A 25,707-nucleotide genomic window follows, 5' to 3' on the forward strand; every position below is an offset into this window, starting at 1 on the left:
ATGTCAATTTCGATTGCTGTGGCTATTTTTTATGCAGTCTGACACCCATACTTCCTCGCCGTCTGCTACCGTACAGCGTTGAACTAATTCATTTTCGCTCATCGGAATCTGTACCGCGCTATCGAAGATGACGGCTCGCGCGTTGAGACAATTTTTTTACACGTGTATCAGGTGCCCTTCAAATCGAGTGACATGCATTTATGTATTCCCATATGTCACACTTCATGACAGTTTTCGTATTTTCGCTTTATTGATATGCACATTTATATAAACAGCACTCATGCCACGCACTGTATTCTTATGAAAGCCGGACCCGTGGCCGAAACGTCAACAAAACTACTTCACTTCGTGTGCGCGTCTACATCATTGCGGATAATTTCACCCGAACACAGCATCACTGTTTCTCTCTCTCTGTCTCTCTCACTCTCTCTCTCTCTCTATATATATATATATACATATATATATATATATATATATATATATATATATATATATATATATATATATATATATATATATATATATATATATATATATATTCTGTTGCCTTCATCTTCCACTCGTCTGCAAGTTTTGCGTTGCCTTCTCAAATAAGCTGGTCCTGTGGACAGGCCTGCAGTTTTTTGAAAGCAACATTCTCACAATTTATTTCGCTGTTCTAGACTGCATGATGTTCTCTTAAGTGAGAACTTCAATATCACTTTGTTGCCCACTTATATAGGCTCCAATCACGGCGCCACATCTGCTGGTCTAAAATGCTTTTGGAACAATACCCGATTTCTTGTAAATAGTGTTCCTTAAAGCAAAATGTAAGCCCATATTTTTGTTGCATTCGTGAAAGAAGCGTTTTACTAATGTGACAGTAAACCGAGAAATAGTTTTGTTGGTAATTTTTATTGGCAAAAAACTTTGTGTAAGACGTTAAAGCAGGCCAGCTTGACAGCGGGGCTTGCAGTAGTTAATTGGACTTGCCTGAAACGGAAGGGGAGAACACGGTTAAAGTCTGGACGCTGTCGAATGTTGTCAGCCGTATAGATTGCAATGTTGAAGAATATCAGAAAAAAAAGGTGGACTTATGTCACATACATTATCATCGCGATGAGGAATGATTGAACGGAGAAAAGTGCGTTTTTCCACGGGTCCTAAAATTAAGCCAAGTTTCTCAAACATAAGTAATTAGATACTTTTGCTGCATTAGCATTACTAGTAGTAAAATATTGATAGTAATACCATCGGTAGTGCTTCTTAGGATGAAGCCCTACCAAAAAGCTCGAACTCATACACTTTTCTGAAATAATGCCATTGTGATCGTTGTTATTGATATTGGTAGTTATGAAACATTGTGAAACGAAGGGAAAAAAATACGTGCATCTTGAACTGATCCGCCGTCACACAATGCTGCCGGAAGAGAAAGCCTCGTGGCATCACATTTACTTCGACCATTGCCGAACACTCCGGAAGGAGCGCGAGGCGAACGTAGGAGAAACCCTAAACTTTTCAACAATGATTGCTAATCGTTCTTCCTCTCCACACTACGCATTCTCGAATCCCACTATATGTTATCCTCTACTGAGCTTCACCCTCTTCTCGTTCTTACCTCTTTTCTACCAGGATCAACTCGCTACACCAGACCACCTTCTGGCCCACCTAGCACTGCAAATTGTCTCCCTCTCGTCAGGCTTCACTCCCTTCAGATACAACAGTGAAAGCGATGGATGTGCCCTTTATTGATCCCCAGTAATTTGCCTCAGCCCTAGGCAGTTCCAGTCTGCAAAGCCTTGTCGTTCCTGGGAATTGGGCCTATAACCATTCTACTATATACAAATGATCGGCTGCTGCCAGTCTTCTGTGGTTGAAATATATAGGACGCTCAATATGAAGACTTTGGGCTTTTCTCCTGACCACATGCAGTTTTTGTTTCTCGTTTCTTTCATACCCATTTATACAGCGGTATATATTCTGCATGTGCGTCTTTGACTAGAAAAAACATACATAGGTAATTTTAAGGGCCGTAGCGCTTATCATGCTGTGCTGAACATGCAACGTTTGCACGAACAGGCGAATGTTTCTAACGCATTGCTAGGGCGAGATGGTGTTGGCACCTAGCCTTCGCCTTGTGTTCTACACCTTATCACCTCTGAGACGGGCGTCACGCGCTTTGTTTTCTAAAAAAAAAAAAACTGCCAGATGGCACTTGTGTCTGACGTGTGACGTGACTTGATGCGCTCGTTCACCTCCGCTGCACGCTCGAGGCAACGCAGCACCTCCAGAATACTATTCACCGATTTTTTTGCACAGAACATCAAATGAATGTTTTTTTTCCTCGTTTCTTTCATACCCATTTATGCAGCGACAACGTTTCGAAGGAAACGCTGCATATATTGCTCCCAACTACGTCATTATCACCACCTTCACTAGATGCTGTGCTTTTATGTTTAAGCACTATGTCACCCAACACCAAGCGTAGGCTGCACCACTCGTTGCAGGATATTCTTCCGTCAGATGACAATCGAGACGCAAAATTTAAATAATCACTCAAAGTATAAAACAGACTTGACAGTTCATGAACGAAAGCCTTGTTTCTGGTATTCACAAAGTACCGACTTCTGTTTCAGCAGGTGGCGCCTGCAGCAACTTTTATGAGGGTAATGCCATATGAATCCATCCAATTCATCCACTAATATTAGCCTCCAAGGCAGTCACACATAGCACGGAGACTTGGAAAAAATAATTAAGCAACAGCAACTATTCTTCATACCAACAAATTCAAATGTGATGCGTGGTATTACATTTCTTGCCCCTAAACGAAACATGACCCAATTTTAGATCGCTATATTTAAAACTGTCACCGTATAGACCTATAGGGCTTTTCACGTATTTCGCATGAAGTTTTTTTTCTATGAGTTTCACCTTTTTCATGCGCGCACGTTCTACAACTCCTGCAGAAACGGAATCAGCCCACGCTATACTTACAGATGTTCTCTACCGATTTGCTCAAAAGGCCACCGCCGGGAACTTGTCCCAGAACGGAGGACAAAAGTCTTGCGACGTCACACAGAAGACCGCTAACTGTATCCTGTGGCGTGTTGGTGAGCAGGTCTTTGACGAGGCACTGCTTACCAAAATATATCACGAAAAAAAGAAAAAAAAGAATAGAAAAATTATTACTTATTTTTTGTGATAAATAAATCACTTGTAAAGGAATCTTTTACTTCTTTAAAGTTAAGCTTCTGCCAATATTAAGAGGCAATATTCAGATAAGTCAGACCCAATAAATGACTTAAATTGGGGTCACGAATACGTGTCTCAATTTAAGTCTTGCTTTGTTTGTTTTAGGCATCTCACCATTGTTACATCTTGAGTTGTTTTTTCCTTACGATGTTCAATATTTCTTTTTAAGGAGTTTTCGAATAGGGGCCCCAAAATTTGGAATCCCAAAGCCCATTGCGTATGCATGCTTTAGGTTTAGCAGGAGCCAAGGGTTTTCTGATGGGGTCTGCAATGCTTTGTTTGGACACTAAACCAATCTTTGGTCATTCTAATACAGGACGAGAGCCGTCACTTCAGTGCGTGCCGTTACGTTTCTGCGTGTCAAAGCTTCTGGGACAGGCTTTGGGGCTCCCGCCAAACTCGTGAACTAGCGTCCCCAACCTAAAACGCAACCGTGGTTTGGGCTTTTCGCATGTGCAGTGGCCTCGATGCTATTTTTGGGGGGCTCCAAGTATTTTAGGCCCCCATTTGAAAACCCTCTATTGTTATATAATCCTCTCTCATGTTTTATTGGCAGGGTTCATGACAAACTAACGAGATGCCTCGAAAAAAGAGACTACCGGTTGTGTAAACAAAAACTTGTCATGAGCCTGATCAGTACAGCAGTCTCAGCGTACTTTTCCTGTCGATAATTAAACAGATCAGTGGAGCGGGCAGAATTCCAGATAAGATAGTGCTAGTTTGTTTTTTTTTACATTACGTTAGCGTTTCAGCGGAACCACGCGCCTTCTTTTGTTCGGCTGTCTTCTGCACTACGTTTCACATTTCCAAACAACCTTGACCATCTAACATGCTCTGCAGCTTTTGAAACTTATCTCATTCAATAAAGGGCAGAAGTGTCTTGATTCCCATAAGTACGTAGTCTATTACCGTACCTGGTAAAACTCAGCACCATTTACCTCATGACGACTGGTACTCTAATAACTCAAATGAGACCAAAACAAAAAAGACGGTATATAACTAAGCATTCCGACTTACCCCGACAGTTTTACCAAGAGATTCTACAAGAGAAATCTGAAAGTAGGAAAATGATCACAGCGGAAAGGTTATTCCAGTCAACGAAGATACTTTGTAATCTCTTTATTTCAATTCATTGTGTAAATTCTACTTATAGACAGTGTAGTGAACAAAAACAAAGGGTAAAAATATTGGAGTTTGTTTTCTCCAATTGGCAATTGTCTTATCAGAATTTACACCAATTTTCAACTGTCTTATTGCTTTATTTCGTGCTCAGCCGTGCCAGGAGTCCCTTTATTTTTGCATAGTTCTTTTTGGCATGCAACACTAATGTATTCAGGCGCAATCTTCGCTATTTCCTTATTTCTTCTTGAATTTAGGTGCAATGTGAATAGACTACCACAAATGCCAAACAAGCACTTGCCTAGGGGTATCTTACAATGTAAAATAGTCAGTTCATTTTATATCGCGTAAGCACAACCTAATATACTACGCCTTTTCAAATACAGGATTAACCAAAAATCACACTACGAAGAACCACAACTCTATAACTCGAAATTACTAAAGCCCCGTAACAAACCCCTTCATGAGTTGATATTCTAGAACAATTGTGTGGTCAATTTACGAAGTAGTATGGAGCCACATAAAAGAATACTCACGTCAATCGTCTCTCCTTCTTTACATAGCTTGAGTGTATCGTCGACGCACTGTAAAAAGCAGAAACATGTAACAACTGATAAAACTAGCCCGCAGCATTTATTTGCGCTTAAGGAGAATAAAAAAGCAGAAGTGTTCTATAGTACTTATAACTCTTAACGCGTCTATAGCGGCGAACGTTATGTAATGATTAGTAAACTTGAATTGCTGCAGTTGTCATCAAAGCATCGATTTTATTGCGTGATCGCACGTCATAGACCATTGCTTGATGTATATCACTCCTTTTTTGCCAAGCTTTTGGTGGAGCAAACTTAGAGGCTGTCTTTTTCTTCTAACGCGACAGTTTTCTATTCAAAATTTAGTTAATTTCTGCTTCTTTGCTTCCTTGGCAATGAAAATGGCATTTTCAATCCGAAAATTACATTTCAAGCTTGCTACGCGTGAAAGCCAGCTGACCCGCATGCTCAAATTGTACTCAATTAGTCGAAGCTGGCAGAGAATTTTTGTACGAGAACATTGGCGAAATGTGGCGGTTAAGCCGACAGCGTTATGTGAAAAATGTTGAGAATACAGGTTGACTTCGCTAGTAAAAAATCCATACAATAATCTTGGCACTCAACCACAATTATTCAATTTTTAAACCAAACATACTTATTTTGAAATATCGAGAAATTTGCTTTCTGCGCAATAACTCATCGCTTGATGGTTGGGACAACTTCATTGTGTAGGTTCATATCCAGGGATTTGACATCACCGTGGCCAAGAAAGAGACTTGAGATCATATAGCTTCGAGAACTTACTGAACCGCCCAATTGAGTCCAGGAGATTGGAGCTAGTCAGAATGGCTCTCTTCCACGTTCTTGGCTAGTTCGCCTCACTGGACTGCTATTTTCTTAACTGCCTTGCAGCCTTACAATATATGAGAAATCTGTTGCACAGTATTGCAATAGATTTGCAATATTATTGCAATAGTATTACAAGAGTATTACGAATTTGCAATAGTATTGCAATAGTAATGTAAATTAGGTTTAAATAAATTATACTTACTTTACCGAGGCTATTGGGAACTGTAATTTTTACTTCTCCGTGACAGACATTGTCCTCAATGTTGTTGCTTGAAAGTAGACCGAAGAATTCAATTGAGTTTAGAAAGGTGCCAACTGAAAATATAGAAATTATTTATTCGTCTTGAGAGTGAAAGTGGACGCATGCGAACTAAGAGAAGTTCCGACAATGACTGCTCATACTTGCTAAGACTTCAAGTTTGTGACATATCTAACACCCGGTAAGACCACCAAATGAAGAAGTTTCGACTCAAGTTAGCGCCAAGTCATGATTTTTGAACTCTCTAAAAATTATTCTCGTGATTATTTGTTTATTGGCTCCAAACTTCCGGTATACGTTTAGGCCTTCGGCCAGGGGGAACTGAACAACGTAACAAAAGGCCATGAACACGAAAAGAGAACAAAAGGTAAAAAATTTAGATGAACACTGGATGTCTGGCGCATGTTAATGCATGTATGTGCACAGATCCCACAAAATTTATAGGAGTAAATTTAGCCAGGCAATTCATCAGAATAATTATACATTCGAATTACGCAAGAATTGAACAAATCATCAAGCAGTTATTGTATCAATGAAATTAAGCAGTCGGTATATAAATGACATTTATCGTGTGAATAAGCTAGGGGTATTCACGTAGCTAAGGGTGGGGTTAGCACCCTCTGCCTCCTGGCCAGGCGGTTGCAGTAGCACTGACTTCATCCCAATGTTGGTAGTCAATGCTCTTCTATCAACTCAGCTACTTTTTCTTATGCCCGCTTGTTTTGGGATATGCCATCAAGTACATTTTGCTATGAACGAATCAAAGGACGATGAAAAATTAGAAGTTTCAAGAGCATTTACCCAACCAACGTGGCCAAATTAAATATTGTCATAGCTGTCCTGCCCGCCATAGTGGTCTAGTGGCTAAAGTACTCGGTTGCTAACCCACAGTTCATGGGATCAAATCACGGCTTCAGCGGCTGCATTATTGATGGAGGCGAAATTGCTGTAGGCCCTTGTGGTCAGATTTAGGTGCACGTTAAAGATTTCCAGGGGCTCTGAATTTCCAGAGTCTCCCACAACGGCGTATCTTGTTATCATGTGATGGCTTTGAGACGTTAAACGCCACATATCACTATGACCAAAATGGTCCTAATTCTTTGACAAGGTGTCACTTTGTGTTCCACGCGCTCTTCAAGCACATATCAGAGACTACGTAGAAAATAAATGACTAGTTGGTATTTCCTTAACAATTGTCGCAGCAACCCACCTCTTCACAATGTCCCTATGATGTCAAGGTATTATTTTCGCAATCATCATTAGAATAAATTGTCCCTGTATTGTCTAAATCACGCTTTGATGTCATAATTAAAGACATAACCACTAACTTGAACAAAAAAAGTGATTGTATTTTTCTGAAATTTTTTTCATGGAAACTCTTACAACCAGAAGTGAGAGATCGACCAAATATGCTTGTAAAAGAATCAAGGGTATCGCCTCTCGCTTGGACTCAGAAAGAAATCTCTTTGAAATTGGCAGTTACTGTTGAACATCATTATTATTTATGGTGGAAGCTGAAATACTTAACACTCAATTTCCGCTAACAAGCAACCGGCTATCGGAAATAATACGCGAGTAGAGTTCTCCAAAACTGTCTACCGATTCTGTCTTGCTTGCCACAACTTTCGTGTCTGTAATTTTAATACTACTCTGTTGACAAATTTTCAAAAATATATGTCACATTTGTTCAACTCACGTGGTGGTATAAGTTTTCCGAGAAGGGCAACTAGCAGATCTCTGATGGTGAGTAAGGCTCTCACGGGACTCAGGTTCTTCACTACGCCACTGACCGTGCACTGGAAAAAAATCACTTTATGGGCTCTTCATTGTTATTTCCTCTGAATAATCATTTATTGCCTATATTTAAGTGCTTAGGCATTATTTTCAAAGACTGTATAATCACACTCACACATAAAGCCAACCATAGCTAGAATATTCCAAGACACCGGCATCGTAAACTACGTTAATTACTTGTCACAGGCGTGGAGGTTCTGATCTTTCTGTGTTTTCATCTGTTTGAAAGCACACCTACCCAGTACTGGCACTTTATACTAGCGATTGATTACACAGAATACATCAAAGAGAGTTTGGGCGATTGCGAATCCTTTATGACGAAACCGTTTATTTAAAATTTTTTCAAAAGGGGCTTTTGTTTACTTTTCTAACCTTTACGAGCATACTATATTTAGGTAACGTAAAGTAGGGCTTTGAAAGAAATGCCTTCATCAGCCAAGTATCTTTTTTTATTGAAGGTAATCGAACTGCGCTTGACACTCGTTTTCGGGAAGTAGCAGGTTCCACGTTGAAGAAAGCCCTGAAATATTAAAAGATAGTGATCGCCGCTACTGTACCTACGAATTAAATAGGTTAGTCAGCCTATAAGGTCTACTTCTGTCCAGGTTGTAGTATTATGAACTGTTTATCATCTGCAGACATTTTGCGCCACACATTTCAGACTTACAAGATGAGCGAAAACAAAAAGTGAGACTTACGTTTGCCAGAGACAAGACGCCCTCAGTGAGAGTCTGTAAAGCATTGTTTCCGCTTTAGAAACTGACTTAATAAAAATCATAAATAAAAATAAGTTTGCTATATCTTGATGTGGTTGTTAGAAATTCCTGTGCGGTGGTGGGGCACTACATGCAGCATTGCGACAAGTGCTCTTTGATTCTCGAAGACAAGAATTCTTACTTCATTGAAGAAAAAACAAAGTCATTTGTTAAAACATTGGCTTATATGACACTACATGTTCAAATAGCTTTTCATTCGTTCAATCGTCCATGTACTCTTGAACATTTACCTTAAATGACGTGCAATCTACTATTAAAATTTTTGGTTATTAGAAGACCGAAGACTGTCGCGCATGCGGATACTTTCAGAGCCTGTTAAGAACAAGTCAAATGTAATTTAGGCTACTGTGCAAACTCATGTTGATTAATTCCTTTGTCGTCTTCAATCGCAACTGTTTCTTGAACTAACTCACAAGAGCCACTTGGTGTCTGCTTACATACGCTAAAGAACAATCTGCTTCTTCGTGACCAGCGTACCACTAGGTTCACATAGTTATTATAGTTTCTGCTAAAATTCATATGTTATTTTTTCAGATTTCACAACGGCAATTGTAAACATTATAGTAGTATTTTATGAGTACCTACCTTTTCTCCCTTGCAGACGTGTAGGTTATCTCCAAGGCACTGTAATAAAATGTAAAAGTGGATTAAAAAACGTAAAATGCAGGGAATGAAAATGTGCTCAGTTATACTCTAATTTCGTATCAGATAACACGGGAAGGTAATTTATGTGTTCAGAAGAACCTAACTACAGGTGATGCAGTGAAAAATTTTTGGCACTTTATATTTTCCTAGTTGTGCATTTCCTACATTTGGAAAGCAGCCACCGCAAATGGGTAGCTTTTGCAAGGGAACGGTAATGAAAAATATATCTACGGTGGCAGAAAAAGAAAAAAATTATTCTTAGATCGTACTTGCTTGATAGAGTACCTTATAAGCGTGCAATTCCTACATTCAGCGTTATAAGCGTTCAATTCCTACATAAGCATTCAATTTAATTGAACGCTTATGTACAACATTTAACCTTTTGTCACATAAGCAGCTTGGTTTTCGTGCTAAGTTTTCTACCGAATTAGCACTAATTAAACTAACAGATAGCATAAAACAGTCCATCGATAAGGGGCTCTGGGCAGGGGCGTTATTTAGAGATTTAACTAAAGCCTTTGACACTATAAACCACGCTATTTTGTATGCTAAACTTAATTTCTTGGGAATCTCTGGGCCTACTTTAGCTCTTTTACAAAGCTGCCTCGCTAACAGAACCCAGCTTGTCAATTATGGCGGTGTTTTATTCTCACCAAAAATAACTACCCAGGGAGTTTCTCAAGGCTCAATTCTGGGACCTCTTACGTTTTTTATCTACATTAACGACCTACCATCGTCACTTAACTCATCTGACTGCATCCTTTATGCTGACGATACCACGATATTTTCTAGTGACAAAGATCTTAACAATCTAACAGTAAAATTAAACACTGATGTCACGAAACTTGTTTCATGGTGCAAAATAACCTAATGAAAATCAACCCTGTTAAAACTACTTTTATGTTATTTCACTCTTCCCAAAAAAGCGTTACAATTTCACCCAAAAGAGACATTGATAACTGCGTCACCACCCCATCAAAGTTCACTACTTTTCTAGGTGTCACATTAGACCCTCAACACAAATATAACATTCACGTGAATTCTGTCCTCAAGAAAACTGCTTTTGGCATCCGCATACTCATTCGCACAAGGCATTGTTTTCAACAACACATTTTAAAATCACTTTACTATGCTTTCATTAACAGTCACCTAACCTACTGCATTTTATCCTGGGCCAATACCTACGCCACACACCAAACATCTTTCATTCACCTTCAGAAAAGAGCAGTCCGAATTATCACACATAGTTCCTACACAGCATCAGCAGCACCCCTCTTTAGCATTCCCGAAATTCTACCATTCATTTGCACCTTTCAACTCAAACTTGAAATTTTATTATCCAGAAGTAGAGTCTTTGACATTCACACTGACATACTTGCCCTCACACATCTCCACAATACCAATAACACACGGTTTTCTGAAAATAGTAACCTTCTGCTTCCAAAAGTAAGCACTAACTACGGCAAAATGACAGCATTGTTTTCTGCAATTTCTTTCTGGAACTCACTACCATCAATTATTAAATCAAGCCCCTCATTACATTGTTTCCGGTGGCATCTAAAACAGTTCTTACTAACAACATGCGACACCTGAATATATATATATATATATATATATATAAGGGAAAGAAGTGTATACCTAAGGGCTCGTTTTTCCGTGTTTTAACACAATATTAATGAGATATAACAGACAGTAATGCCAAGGAATGTACAGGGGAAGTTATTAAAACCAATGAAATGTAAATAAGAAGAAAGAAAAGTGGATGAAAAAATTACCAACTGTGAGGAGGAATCGAACCTGCGACCTTCGAATTACGCGTTCGATGCTCTAACCACTGAGCTATCACAGCGGCCCTCCCTCCATCCACTTTTTTGGGTTTATCTGTGAATTTAGAAGTAGGAGCGACAGTCAGCGCCATCTATAAGCCAAACAACGAGTGTGAAAACTTTTCTTTCTTCTTATTTACATTCCATTGGTTTTAATAACTTCCCCTGTACAGTCCTTGGCATTACTGTCTGTTATATCTCATTATATATATATATATATATATATATATATATATATATAATAATAATATAACACACACATATATATATATATATATATATGTGTGTGTGTGTGTGTGTGTGTGTGTGTGTGTGTGTGTGTGTGTGTGTGTGTGTGTGTGTGTGTGTGTGTGTGTGTGTGTGTGTGTGTTCAAATACGGTTATATGCATCTATGTGTACGTGTATAGGTTCTGAAGTGACACTGTATAAGTTAGTGATATATATGTTATGTTATAGTCATTTAATCCAATTAGTCATCTCCTGTTTTATCACTCACATGTAAATATTTTGAACTACCATAAGTTTCCATAATAATTTTCTTTACGTTCATTTTGTTTTATTCGCTTGCTGTTTTTTCCTTAGTTGCCAATCTTTGTTCCATATTATATACATGAATTCACAGGAGGTCCCCCTGACAGTTTTTACTTTGGGACATCCTTCTGTATTATATCAACTTTTTACTCGCACTGTATTGTACTGAATAAAAGATCCGTGACAAGTTAAAAAAATTCCTACATTCAGAATTACGTTGTGCCGTGTCTGAACTGAAACGAGTGCTAAGGCTAAATTTATGAACACGATGGTTGTATAAAAGTAATTTGTTATTCAAGCTAGATACTAGTGACATATGCTAAATCTTTCGGTTGGCGCATCACATTACACTCTCTATTGCGAAACAATTCACCTAACAAACGCTGCATAATTATTAGTGGTGGAACATATTGCGTCGTGTTTAATGGTGTATTGTTATGTAACGCCCCAGTTTACATCTTCATGCTACTTGTAATACCAGTGAATTCATCGTGAAGTCATTCGCTAATATTTTATCAAGATTGGATACTTGATAATAAAACGTTTGCAAAATGGGCGAACTGATATTACACATGTATGATGAGGACGTGATGCCTATATTGCTCATGTGTCGCTTACAAAAAAGTTTTAGCCTCACCTCACCGAGCTGCAAAATGTTCGGGAGCGTGATTTCAATGCAGTTCTCCGTGTCATAGCCACTATCTTTTTCTGAAGTCTCATCACCTGCAAAGGTATTAACATTCCTCAATATTGCATACTACACTATGAAAAAAATGGAAGCGAGATATATGATTCAAACAGATATTGTCAATATAACTACAGCTAATGCACAGCAAAATTTTGAGTATACTTGAAAAATGCAAAACTGTTACGCCTAGCACCATTTATGTTTTCCCAGGGGTTTCACAGGCTAATAATCCTGCTAATCAATACAACACCTTGAATTGTACTTAGAGGCATATAAAAATTAAAAATACTGTACACAGTGGGCATTATGTTTTTGAATTCACTAGAATCTACTTCATTGGCTGCATACCAAGAATATTTCAACAATAAAACACACCCATCTGGAGCGAAATATCTGCAATACGACTAAGTCATGCGTCAACTTCAGTGAATGTTGCATGCCTAGCAGCTGAAATTCGCATAGAGGCAAGCCTCTTGTACCTTTGGAGGAAGCAGTCATCCATGATTTGGTGATGGTGGCTGCAGCTATTTCAGCGCGACATGGTGGAAAGGTAACGCTAGTACAGGCAGCTTGGCCACTGTCTAGTTAAGAACACTCTTGTCATTCGTGACTCTGTGGAGGAAAGTACTGAACGAATCTTGGCGATGACTGAGAGATGGTTCAGTTACAATGGTACGCATTACAAAAAAGGCTTTCAGACATGTTTGTAAGTTTGTCTTTGTTGTCAGCGAAAATGCAACAGTTAACTTAAATTCATCATTATGTTGTGGAATTATAAGTAAATAATGAAATCAATAAAAAAGGTAACTAGAGTTTGTTTGCTAGACCTTTCAGAATATTTTAGGGGCGAAGCTCCTTGTGGCGTGGCTTGGGCGTCCCTCGTATGTAACCACCAGTGGCACATACCCGAAATAGATATAACACTTGACCTCCAAGGTGGTGCCAGTGAGAGATTTCTTCTGTGCGTTGTTTAACAATAAAAAATAGTGCTCAATGTACATGCCAATGGCTGCTAATGGGGAATGAGAGACATGAGCATTCGGCTTTTAGTCAACGCACACGCTGCGATCCCCATTAGCAGCCATTGGCATGTACATTGAGCACTATCGGACAAGAAAGGGATGCTACATTATACTCGCTGGGTGTAACCTCCTTAGCTTTAGAAAGGTTTAGCGAGCGTTGAGCCGCAGTGCCATGAATACAATGAACTTGTATATACCATGAATGAACTCAAGGTGGTTAAAAATGAGAAGTAGATACGAAGCGCAAGCCATAAGAAAGTAAAAGCCGAATTCTCCTGTCTCTCATTTCTCATTAGCAGCCATTGGCATGTAAATTGAGCCCTATCTGACAGGGAAAGGTTGCTACGTTATACTCGCTGGGCGTAACCTCCTTGGTTTTCGAAAGGTTTAGCGAGCGTTTGGTCGCAGTGCCATGAATACAGTGAACTAGAATATACCATGAACTCGAGGTGGTTAAAGGTGGGAAGTGGACCCAAAGCGCAGGCCGTAAGAAAGTGTGCGTGTGCCACCTCTCGTTTAGTCCTTGGAATGTCCGCTGGATGGCGGTGCTTCTATATGGGGAATATATGATAAAAAGATGCGAGATGGTGGGACTTGGAGTGTTGAATAGATGAACGAACGGACACACAAACAGATGCATGGATGGACGCATGAACGGACGCAGGGGCGGATGCATGAAAGAACGCAGGGACGGGCGCACAAACAGACGCATGGACGGTCACACAGACGGACGCATGGATGGACGAATGCTTCGCCCCACTCTCCATCATTCACTCCGTGGATATGCTGCCATTTTTTGTGTTCCTTCGAAGCCCATCCTCCTCAATTTTCGCAAGTTATTTTAAAGAGTTATATCTGGGTAAATTTGGTTAACGCCCATCTATACAAATTGACAACATAAAGTTGCCCTTTCTGTATGGTAACTGAATTTTAACACCGCGAGGTTTAATCAGCGTACGAGCAATCACCTCAGAGTGAAAGAGTCAAGTTTAGGCAAACCATTCTCTGTTTAGTTTATGATGTGACTCCCCGAAACATTATTCGATTCTCTGTGAGTATATGTGTTAATTCCAAAGGATATCGTGTGTAATAAATAACTTTAGTCCTGACCTGGGAATAACCTAGTTTTAAAGAAATATTTCCTAGAACGGACTCATTTATGGCAAGATATGATTGATTTAAGTTTGCCGTGAGAAGAAATCACCTTGGTTCACATGAAAATGGCCATGCTAAAGAAAAAAGCTCTTTTCTCAGACGCCACGAAGCGCTTTTTACAGACAAGTGTCAAAATAACGCAAGATTATCTATGTATATTGAGGTGGTGGTAAAATAACAATTGTGGAATAAATTGAAGGAATAATGCTTGTAGAAAAAAGTTTATTTATTTACTTATACAGCTTTACGACATCCTCGAATGGTTGTGCATTGCAATAATGAGTGGGTAGATAACATATTACTGAATAAGTATCATATAGTGGAGGGTAGCTGACAGAGTAATAACAGAAAAATTTAAAACATTTTACTGAACACCAGTGGCAAAACAGCATAAACGCAAACTCATTACATTGTAATTATTGATGTGAAATAATTGAACCCAAAGACGAGGTAACTTACCCTAACTGTGCTACGGTTATTGTTCAGAAAACTGACTTGCGTAACGTATACCTGAACGAAAGTTTGGAAGGTACTGTATTTGAAGCAGAACAATGTATACATACCACTAGCCTGATTACAACATTGGGCAGTCAGGAAACAGACCAGGAGGAATACCCGCGAGAACTTCATAGCTGGGCTAACGATGTGCAGCTGAAGGCAGAAAAGCCTCGATGAGATTTTAATGCGTCTGACTGACCGTTCTTGAGACGGTATTTTTATAGGGATCGCAAAGGACACAAGATTACGTCATACTGTAATATCTATAAAGAGCCTAGGAGTAACACGTTCCTGTCCCAGACGTTATGTGCTCTGTCATATCCTTATCATTGCTTTGCGTCAGTGAGGCTTATCTTATGCCCTTACAAGCGCTCTTCATGTGTGATGAAAAATGTGACTTTAAATGTCACGATAACACGTGCACTCACTGTGATATACGGGAACTACACATAAAACAATCGGGAGACGTGCTTTCATCGAAAGAATGTAGTTGAATAAGGAACAAGCTAAGCTTGCTTACGGTGTGCGTAAAATCTTAATTTTCTAGTCTGCTTTCTTTTCATAATTTTCTATACAGGAGCAGCCTTCTCCGAAACGTGTTTTTGGGCTGAATTGTTGTAGCATCTTTCATGTTTTATCCAGCGATAATCAGCCTCCAGAAAGATGACTTAGTGTTGACATGGTTGAGATATCTTAAAACGCGCTTTTGGAATTCAATTTCTTAAAAGTCAATAACTTCCGGAAATGAGCCACTCGTGTTACCTACGCTACATGTTATGTTGTATATTTATTTATGCCACCACCCCAGAATACTCTGGTGCAGGGCCCCGTAGCAACAATTCTGCTTCCCGAATCCTAATTGCCTCCTAAACGCGGATTTCGCAAACCCAGTGAGGCAAGCACTGTATATGCCAAAAGCTTTTGTGCACTTGCCCTTATTGAAAAGGTTTAGTATGTGGAGCAATCATTAGCCTGTTCGTCAGCGACTAATTCAAAATGCATTTGTTAAAGGACTACTTGATGATACCTTGTGTGAACTCAAACTGCACTTGGAACGGCGTACCACAGTGGAAGTACACAAAACGAAAGCAGCCTGTGAGCGTCGCTCTAGCAATATGCGCTTCTTCAGTGACACTCGAGTTCGCGGGCAGCCGTGTCTTGGCGTTCCAACTGTCCAGCCTTCGAAACCTCTGTGCCAGGAAAAGAAAACATATCTAATACAGTGGCCTCCTCTCGTCTTCTCTCTTCTCTACCACTGTCACTTACATCATTCCTCCTCACACTTATTTCACTTTATTATCTTATTCATATACTGTACTATGCTACACTACACTGATCCATATGTATAGATCAATCTTCTGCCTTACGCCTCACTCTCACACATCCACAACGATTCTTTTGCCGTCGGGGTGGGAGCGAGGACCAAGTTGCTCTAAATTTCACTATATCATTGTCTTACTACCTAATATAGCCACTATCTTTTTGTGACAAGTGCCCGCTTCACATGCAAGTACCGCAAACCCCACTTGAATGCTTGAATATATTCGGAAAATTTAAATTTTGGTTAGATGCGACCGTAAGTGAAGCATGCCGCTATACGCCGTGGCAGTGCGCGTGGACTTGGATCCGCGCTTTCTTGCTACATTTTATGGCAAAAACGTTTCATAACTCATACTGCTGAAGTCCATCCGTCCGTCCGTTCGTTCGTGTCTTGGAATGGTGCCAGGTGCGGCTTCTGTTTCTCACACTCTCAGCAATCATGTGATGGCACAGTGGCATGCTCAGCGGAGCTCGTTCGTCAGATGTCTCGTTGCAGCAGCTGAGTTTGCTAGAGGGCCTCCAAGCAGCCAGGTGATGATTCAACGGCAAGCGGCTCGGACAAGAGCCACATGATTGTGTATTCTCCCAGTACCAGATGTCAGGTGAAGAAGGTCGAGGAAGCCTAAACGACAACGCAGAGCCAGTGGAGTGGCCACGGGCTTTCATCGAGCGCACTTTGGAATTCACAAACCGCAGTTGAACTTTTACTAAAAAAGTCGCAATTCAAAAGGTTCGCGTGAGAATGTACACGAAATAAGGAGGCTTAATACTGGCGCTGCCATGCACATCGCCAATTCTTTCTTCAGCGTTGGCAACACACTTTTCAATTGAAGAGCTGCGAAGAGTTCGTTAGTGCCAACGTATGACTGTGTTTGTGGGGTAGCATGGTTAAGATGAGCTCGGCAACATTAACAGCGTGAATAAACTGATCCTTGTGAAAACCTCAAAATACATCTACTCCTCATGACTTGTATGTAATAGTTTAGCCAATCCGCAAAAAAAAAAAGACATGAATCTATTACTTTCTCTGTTTCACTTTTTTTAAATTTTCCCAGATATCACACAGTAATTTTCGGTCACAGATTAGCACATTGAACTAAATTCGATTTCTCAAAACCAGCCTTCAGTAAGGTAAAACGACTGAGTTTGAAATATTATGACATATAACTGAAATTTAGCTAAAAAAACCCGACATCATGGCAAATATCCGTAAAAAAAAACAGGCAACATTACTCACGTAACCTCAGAAACATTCAGGATAATCACAGAATCACGCTCGCGAGTCATGCACAAGCAAAATATCAGTTGTATGAAATCAATAACTATAGTTATTCCACGTTACACGGTCCGAAATAGTCATGCACATGTGGCAACATACACATGCTCCAAACTTTATACAAACATATAGCTACATGTGTCTCTGAGAAAATCAGTTTCGGCTGCGGCGGCTGCATTTCCGATGGAGGCGGAAATGTTGTAGGCCCGTGTGCTCAGATTTGGGTGCACGTTAAAGAACCCCAGGTGGTCAAAATTTCCGGAGCCCTCCACTACGGCGTCTCTCATAATCATATGGTGGTTTTGGGACGTTAAACCCCACATATCTATCAATGAGAAAATCAGTTTGGCCGCAAGCGTGAAGTAATGAATACATTGATCGAACGAAAAATCATATCTGAATATTACGTAGTGGTATACGAGCGCCCTTAACAAATCTGATATTGTATTGTTACATGCTTCCGAAACGTAATATTGTACTAGGCTTCAAAGGGTGCTACTTTCGCCACAAGCGGGTGTTTTAAAACTATACACGCATTCATTCATCATATATTATTATACGGATATATTTATTAATCAGCAGGCGCAAAAACATCAACAAAGTGAAAAGCCTCGTAGTTTGGCATGTTGCCTTATGAAGGCAAAGTGGGCCTTGTTCTGATTCTCAAACAGAACATTTATAGCGTAGTCAACACTACGCAAATCTGCTTGCAGCAGTCGTTCTAAGATGAGTTTTTTGGAATTGAAGCATGTTGTGGCTCCAAGTGCATGGTATTTTCGTGTTGTATAACGTGTATTATGCGGCTGCTGTTAGGCTGGCGTTGAGTATTAAGTAAAGCAGTGCGTTGCGAGGCGTGCTATCTCGTAAGTGCTCCAGCTGCGTATCTTGGGTAGTCTATATGAAGTTGTGGGCATCTGTTCACATCACTGGAATAAAGCAGTATGGTAACGCAGCACACAGCAGTCAGTGCGACCAGTTCCACATTGAGAGGGTCGTTGGTGTAAGGGCCACCCCTGCCCGAAGTCTCCTAAGCATGACTTTCTCTGCCCTAGAAAGGTGAAGAGCGAGCAAGCAGACACACAACAGGATTAGAGTGCATGCATCGTGGTGGCGAAAGTTTTTGTGCGCTCGCATTTTGCTGAGGAGTTGAGGTGGAAGAGGGATGGATAGACCATCTATACTAGGAGGGCAGTGTGAGTGCCGGTCGGCGGAAATGTTAAATGATTTCGCCAAATGACCTTTATATGAGCGAACCCTGACTCAAGAATCTCTGTGACGATTCATGGTGTATATCGCCTCGCAGATATCAATCGCCCTAACTGGATAACCTCCCTGTTCTTCCTCTTTCCATCTTCCTCCTCAATCGCCTTGTGAACTTTTTGGAGTTCCTGAATACCCGCAAAACAGTCAGTTCAGACGCCTAGTTTGCCGGATAGCAAGCAGTGCTAGAATTGTTTCTGACGGCGAATGTCACGCGCGCAGAGTTTCGTTTTATTTCAGCGTGGTTAAGGCGCTATAGGCCGCTGACCCGAAGGTAAGGTCGCAGGCTCGATTCCAGTGAAATGGACCGTGTACTGTGCGATGCCAGTGTATATGCTAAAAGTAAACACGTAGTAGATAGTTATAAAACATTTAAATACGGCATCCATCATATTTATACCATTGTGTTGGAACGTTAACCCCAAGACATTTTTATTATTACTGTCGACGCGTGCACCGAGATCCGAGCCCAGGTCCGCTATAGAAAATGCGACGCGCTGGGCCCAGATTAGGTATTCCGCTCTCAAGGCGATGCTCAAACGTCCTCCGAGATTGTTGTTGTTATTGTTCTTTTTCTATTATTATTATTATTATTATTATTATTATTATTATTATTATTATTATTATTATTATTATCAATATTATTATTATTATTATTATTATTATTATTATTATTATTATTATTATTATTATTATTATTATTAATATTATTATTATTATTATTATTATTATTATTATTATTATTATTATTATTATTATTATTATTATTATTATTATTATTATTATTATTATTATTATTATTATTATTATTATCGTTGTCGTTGTTGTTGTCGTCCAGCATGGAGTACTTAAACAACATAATGAATTCGCAACGAGTGATTCGTTTTTCTTTAGTAATGAATAACTTAGTACAATAGGCAAGGCCGACAACTAGATAAGACAAAAGGGCCTATTCAAATCATTACAATGCAGCGATAACAGTGCCAGACGTCTAGACTTACAATCAAGATACTTTCATGCTAACAAATTGTGTTTCGAAAGAAGCGAGTATTGTATTATATTCACTTTCGCTTTTCGAGATTACCTTCATTATCACCACCTCTTCAAGAAAAAAAAGATTGCAAAAAGAGCACGAAAACACCTTACATCAATGGGTGCTAATCTGATTCTGTAGCCTTGCGTATTATTCAAGGCAGTTCCGTGACTTGAATCGAACCATTTGTTTCACATAAAAAAACAATAGCTTTGGCCTCAGCTGCTTCACCACTCGCGCCGCTTGGCATTCGATTTACACAATTACAGCAGTATCACCAATACGGCTTTATCAATATCGCTTGCTCATGTCCATGATATGCAAAGTATGCTCCTTTCGAAGCGCCAGTGTCAATAGGGTGCAATACGTCAGTCAGCAATGTGAACTATGCTTGTAGAGACGCAACTGTGAATTATTATTACTTGAAAAATATTTTACTCAGAAATTCGCATTCACAACCGCGTGCGTTCGATATACCCAACAATAAAGTTGCTGCGACATTATTTCGAATTTATGCAGAAATACGGTGACACAGCTGTTCGAAATATCTTTTGATCGATTGCTTTCGAATGTCAAGAAGCTACCTTACGCAACGCATCAGTGCGAAATGTTTGCACTCATTACGTACGACCATGTCCTGCTGTGGTCTTGAATATATACTGCCTTGAGAAACATCATGAAGGTGTGCAGTTTTGACTAGGGCTAAAAGATCGATTAAAAAATTGAGCCAGCATGCGTTCATGGTGCCACGTCGGAAGTCAATACGGAGCGTGACAACCTTTTTTGGTATTTCTTTGGTTTTCGCTTCCTTCCCTCATTTCTTTTTTCATTTTTACCAATATTTTCTTTGTTTTTTGTTTTACATTTATATATGATGATAAGCATCAAAGCGCCCCCTTTATGGATAGGCAATATGTGGCTTTCTTTGCGTTGCGACAATATCCGACAACGACATCTTATGACAACCTACACCCATAAAGTGCTGCGCACTGAATGGTTAGCGAACATGTTGTGTATGATATATTGAATAAATAATTTGATAGAAGCATAGGAATAGGCTTTCTAAACGGTCAACATATAGTGTTAAAATTACCGAATGTAAATGATTGTCAGCTCGACGCTCAGCATTGACGCCCCTTGAAGGATTCTCTTCAATCAGGTATTACCGGCTCATAGCGCCATCTCTCGTCGACGAAAGTGGGAGCCAGCCACATGTCAATGAAAAATAGACGAAAGTTATGTCTCCCCAAAACAAAATGCTGTTACCGAAAACATCTCCAGGTTGTATGCAGTAGAGACCCATTTAAATATTGTGGTAAAATAACAGCGTTGCAAAACTTTGCGCATGGCTTCCCAAAGATTTTAATATTAATTTTACATTTGTGTATCATGTGCTTCCAACGGGCCGTGTTCGATTGACCTTGGAAGCGACACACTTCCAAATCTGACACCGTTCTCTTACCAGAATGTTCTCCTGGGTATCTGTGGCGCACAACTGGGCGTTTATAATTATTTTTTTGCAATGGGTATTTTGTCGGATAATCCGTTTGTTTCGTCTATATTATTGAGTTTGGTAGGATGCCATTGGTGCCTTCGAGAGATCTCGCCAAGAACAGCTGCAACGAAGTGCAGAGAGTGACCGCAGATTTCCCTGACCTTGGACTGGCAACAGCGTGCTTCATTGCTACAGTGTTTTGGTTTTCAAGCAGGCAAGCGAACAACGTGCTCAGCTCATAAATTGAGATGTCCTGCAGTGGTAAAAAATAATAATGCATGGTAACCAAAACGCACAATTTCGAAAAACAGGAAAAACATATAATAAAACATTAAAACCAGTGAAAATAACATGTCAATGTATAGTTTTCTTGTAGAAGTTCACTGTCATGAAACGTTCACACGCACACCTTTCTATTTCTATTCTCAGTATATGCAATAACACATCATTTCATATATGTAATCTCCTAGCTGTATATCACAAACGCTTATCCAGTCCGGTCTACACTGATATGTCTGTCAGGTTGCTGTTCGCCTTTTTCTTAAGATGCATCTCAGACCATGGTCCAAATAATTTGTTTATTGTGAGAGGCTGTCTGTCCAAACTTGCCAGTTTCTTCCTCAATTTTCTCGTTCATATGCGTAATTTACGCTCTACAAAAGATATGGTGGTGTTCATTACCATCCAACAAAAACTTGAAAACCCACCACTTAGGTGTTAAAGTTGTGGTGCTTCCCTGCTGTTCCGAAAGAGGTCGAAGCCAAGCCATGCCGGTTGCATCTATACGATAGAGACATGTGTGCATTGGTTTACTTGCAAGGTATGAACGAGAAGATGGTCGCAATTTACGGAGAATTCTCTGAAGGCGTCTTTGAGAATATTATCGTGGTTTTAGGCCGGAAATGCACAGCAATTATTATTATTACCAAAACATCACAGACACTTCAAGAAGCCCTGCATTCTCTAATAAATGCCAAGCATTTCTTAGCGAACTTCGGCGACTTTCATCGTATCTATTTATCTATCCATCTATCTCTACTTATATTTATACCTACAGCGCCCTCTGGGGGCATTGTTGTAGGGGAGTTTACAAATTCAAAGTACAATTAAATCAGTCAGGACAAGTTGAATTGCACAGCACTCAAAAAATAAAACAAATCAAAAATACCTAAATTACAGCATACAATATCATTGTGTGACCACATAGTCCTTTAAAAGGAAAGGAAACGCTGTGGAAGGGGCAGTCACAATGTTTTTTGGCAGACCGTTCCATTCGTGAATAGTTTTAGAAAAAAAAGTATTTGCATGCGTTGATGTTCGACACATATTTTCACACACTTTCAAAGGATGGTCCCGTCGTGATGAGATGTATGTTGGTGGTCTGATGTATTTGTTTTTAGAGATCCCAGTTTTGTCGTTTATTAGGTTGTAGAAAAGACATAGCCTGATATATTTACGCCTTGAGGAGAGTAACGGCCAACCAAGTGAACTAACCATTTCGCTAGACCTTCTGGTGAAGTCGTAATCACCCGTCATAAACTGGGCAGCACGTTTCTGAATGCGCTCCAATACATCAATATTTAACTTTGTGGCCGAGTCCCAGGCAGTGCAAGCATATTCTAAAATTGGGCGTACATTTGACACGTAAAGAGCTTGTTTAGGAACAGAGGGGGTGGTTCTTAAACCACCCCCTCTGTTCAGAGGGGGTGGTTTACCCCCTCTGAACAGAGGGGGTAAACCACCCCCTCTGTTCATGATATGTACATGATGGCATGACGGCAGTCTATGGGGACGCTGTCTATTACATTGCACAAGCTATTGGTCTATCTGCAATGTTCAGTGTTCAGTGCATGTATGACATATTTAGGGGCGAAGCTCCTTAAAGCAGCACCCGTTCGTCCTTCGTAGGAGTCGTAGTCATAGTGTGTAACCCGTCTTACGTTTTGACCTGCAAGGTGGTGCCGGTGGGAGATTTCTCCTGTGTGTTATTGAACAATAAATAAGTTCGCTACGTGCGCGTTAACTAAAAGCCGGATTCTTTTGTCTCTCATTTACCATTAGCAGCCATTGGCATGTACATTGAGCACTATCCGACAATAAAGGGTTGCTAGGTTATACTCACTGGGCGTAACCTCCTTGGTTTTAGCAAGGTTTAGTGAGCGTTGAGCCGCAGTGCCATGAATACAGTGAACTAGTATATACTATGAACTCGAGGTGGTTAAAGGTGGGAAGTAGATACGAAGCGCAAGCCGTAAGAAAGTGTGCCTGTGCCACCTCTCGTTTAGTCCTTGGAATATCCGCTGGATGGCGGTGGTTCTATATGCGGAATATATGATGAAAAGATGCGAGATATTGGTACTTGGAGTGTTGAATAGATGGACGAACGGACACACAGAGAGATGCATGGGCGGACGCACGGATGGCTGCACGGACGGATGGACGCATGGAGGGACGCAGGAGCGGATGCAAGGACGAAAGCCGGGACTGACGCACAGATGAACGTGCCGACGCACGAACAGAGGCACGCACAGACGGGTGGATGGACGCCCGGACGGTCATACAGACGGACGCATGGACGGACGGAAGCAAGAACGAATGGACGGGCGGATGCTTCGTTCACTCTCCATCATTCACTCCGTAAATATGCTGCCATTTTTTTTTTGTCAGACACCCGTCTACTATTGTGCAAAGCGTGGTTATTATCGCCATAGTGTGTTATCTGTGCGCACAATATGTCTCGTGAAAAAGTCCTTGTCGCAATAATTTTATGGAAAGTTTATCAGTTGACGTTCATAGAGTTATCAGGTCGCCGCTCAGAGTGTGCTTCTACGAGAGACAGTTTTTCCTCTACGCCGTGGAACAAATATCCCATTGCCGGAAAAAATATTCCGCATAACGGAAAACATGGCATCTATTCTTGTCACATTCAGCTCAGTGTTCTTGAAACTTCAATTTTCTTCATATTTATGCGTAATTAAACTTTATTGTGCGTCTTAAGCGTGGCCGTGGAAAGAGGAGAAATATATAGTAGTCTAGGAGAACAGAAAGCTGAACGTCCAACTTTCCCCATGTATCAAGATAACGGGAAGCGCTAAAATAGTTAACAAACGTAAACCAAGAGAAACATGTTGGATCTATATTTGGACTTTGACTACTTTATTAATAACACAGTAAGATCAGTGTACCTGCATACTCAGTTTATCATCCCTCATACATAATAATACACTGATATAGTAAGCGTTCTCCTTTAGAACCATGAGCCTTCCAGACCTGAAGTCGAATGATATCTTAGGGGTCATACATGATAACAAGAACTTATATTTACAATAATATTCGTACCGCATTATTACATGACTGGTGGTAGCGGCTTTCTACATTACTTATGGTGGCGGATTGTTTTCACATGCTGATGATAGCGGGCCTCTAGAGTCTATCCAAACTCGTATTATAAGGTTTTGGTCTTCTCCAGATCTCCGTTGGGTATAACCCTTTAGTTCAGAACAGTCTAATCAATCAGTTTTCTTTATTTATGCCCGCAAAAAAAAAAAGGGTCAAGCACCACTTTCGTTTTAGCGCTCTTAAACCAAGAAAGAAGGCAGAAGTGCGCCCCGTTTGTGCTGTGAAGAGGTAGAGTATAAGAGAGAGAGAGAGAGAGAGAGATCAATAGAGAGGAAAGGCAGGGAGGTTAACCAAGCTTGGCTCGGTTGGCTACCCTACACTTGGGGTGGGGGAAAGCGAAAGTATAATACAAAAGCATAATACGGTGCCACACAACACGATGAGAGGTTCGCAGTGCCACAAATTCCTGAAAACTGCTAGTCCACTCAGGTAGAAGTACTCGTCCACTCGTTTCGAAAGCGGTGCCGATGTAGCCGGCGGCTCGCGCCTGGCCAGGCAACAATGTCATAAAGGGACGGCGTAGCGTGGGAAATGTGACTGATGAAAGTTCACAGGCGCTCGACCAATTGTCATGTGCATCTCGGAGAACGTTGGCCAAAACTAGTGCACGTGTAACGACCTTTTTGCAACAAGCTTCACTGCAAGCAGCTTAAAATACCGTTACAGGTCACAATACCGTCAAACTGGGCCAGGTGTGTTCAAAGCGCTTTATGACTTTTTTTTTAAGCAGCGCATTATTGAAATACAAGTGTTTTTATAGTTTGGTCATTATCGTTTACGCAGATGAACTATACGCCAAGGCGAGAAAAGCTATCTCAGCCTGAGGTTCCATTCATAGGAGTGATTAACAAAGATGATTACCAATTAAGTATGGAAATAATATTTGGAGGAACATAAGTGTCGTAAAACTGTAATACCTAAGAGTTTATGGTATACCCAATTTTAAATATCTTAAATATTTAACATATACTATACTTTGTATCTGGTTTCTTCTGGCCGC

The 25,707-nt window shown here is 40.3% G+C and overlaps 1 protein-coding gene across 1 annotated transcript; it reads right to left on the reverse strand.

Annotated features, from left to right (window-relative positions):
• Nucleotides 1–875: 875 nt before the first annotated feature.
• On the reverse strand, nucleotides 876–15,098 carry LOC142766926 (uncharacterized). The gene is made up of 10 exons (XM_075868121.1): nucleotides 14,990–15,098; nucleotides 12,199–12,284; nucleotides 9,144–9,182; nucleotides 8,481–8,513; nucleotides 7,685–7,784; nucleotides 5,932–6,044; nucleotides 4,887–4,934; nucleotides 4,249–4,284; nucleotides 2,974–3,112; nucleotides 876–972 (listed from the first exon to the last, which is right to left on the reverse strand). Exons 1-10 carry the CDS (start codon nucleotides 15,054–15,056, stop codon nucleotides 959–961), a joined length of 675 nt encoding a protein of 224 aa, XP_075724236.1. The 5' UTR covers nucleotides 15,057–15,098; the 3' UTR covers nucleotides 876–958.
• Between the last annotated feature and the right edge of the window lie 10,609 nt (nucleotides 15,099–25,707).

Source organism: Rhipicephalus microplus, chromosome 7, assembly GCF_043290135.1.
Source record: "Rhipicephalus microplus isolate Deutch F79 chromosome 7, USDA_Rmic, whole genome shotgun sequence".
Classification (NCBI taxonomy): domain Eukaryota; kingdom Metazoa; phylum Arthropoda; class Arachnida; order Ixodida; family Ixodidae; genus Rhipicephalus; species Rhipicephalus microplus.

What these genes read in the sequence shown, in the direction of transcription:
- LOC142766926 (XM_075868121.1), bottom strand. Translation starts at nt 15,056, where the DNA reads ATGAAGTTCTCGCGGGTATTCCTCCTGGTCTGTTTCCTGACTGCCCAA. An exon ending in TTCCCAATAGCCTCGGTAAA is followed by an intron (nt 4,935 to 5,931) that starts GTAAGTATAATT and finishes TGCTTTTTACAG; the next exon opens with TGCGTCGACGATACACTCAA. An exon ending in CTCTTGGTAAAACTGTCGGG is followed by an intron (nt 3,113 to 4,248) that starts GTAAGTCGGAAT and finishes TTTGGTAAGCAG; the next exon opens with TGCCTCGTCAAAGACCTGCT.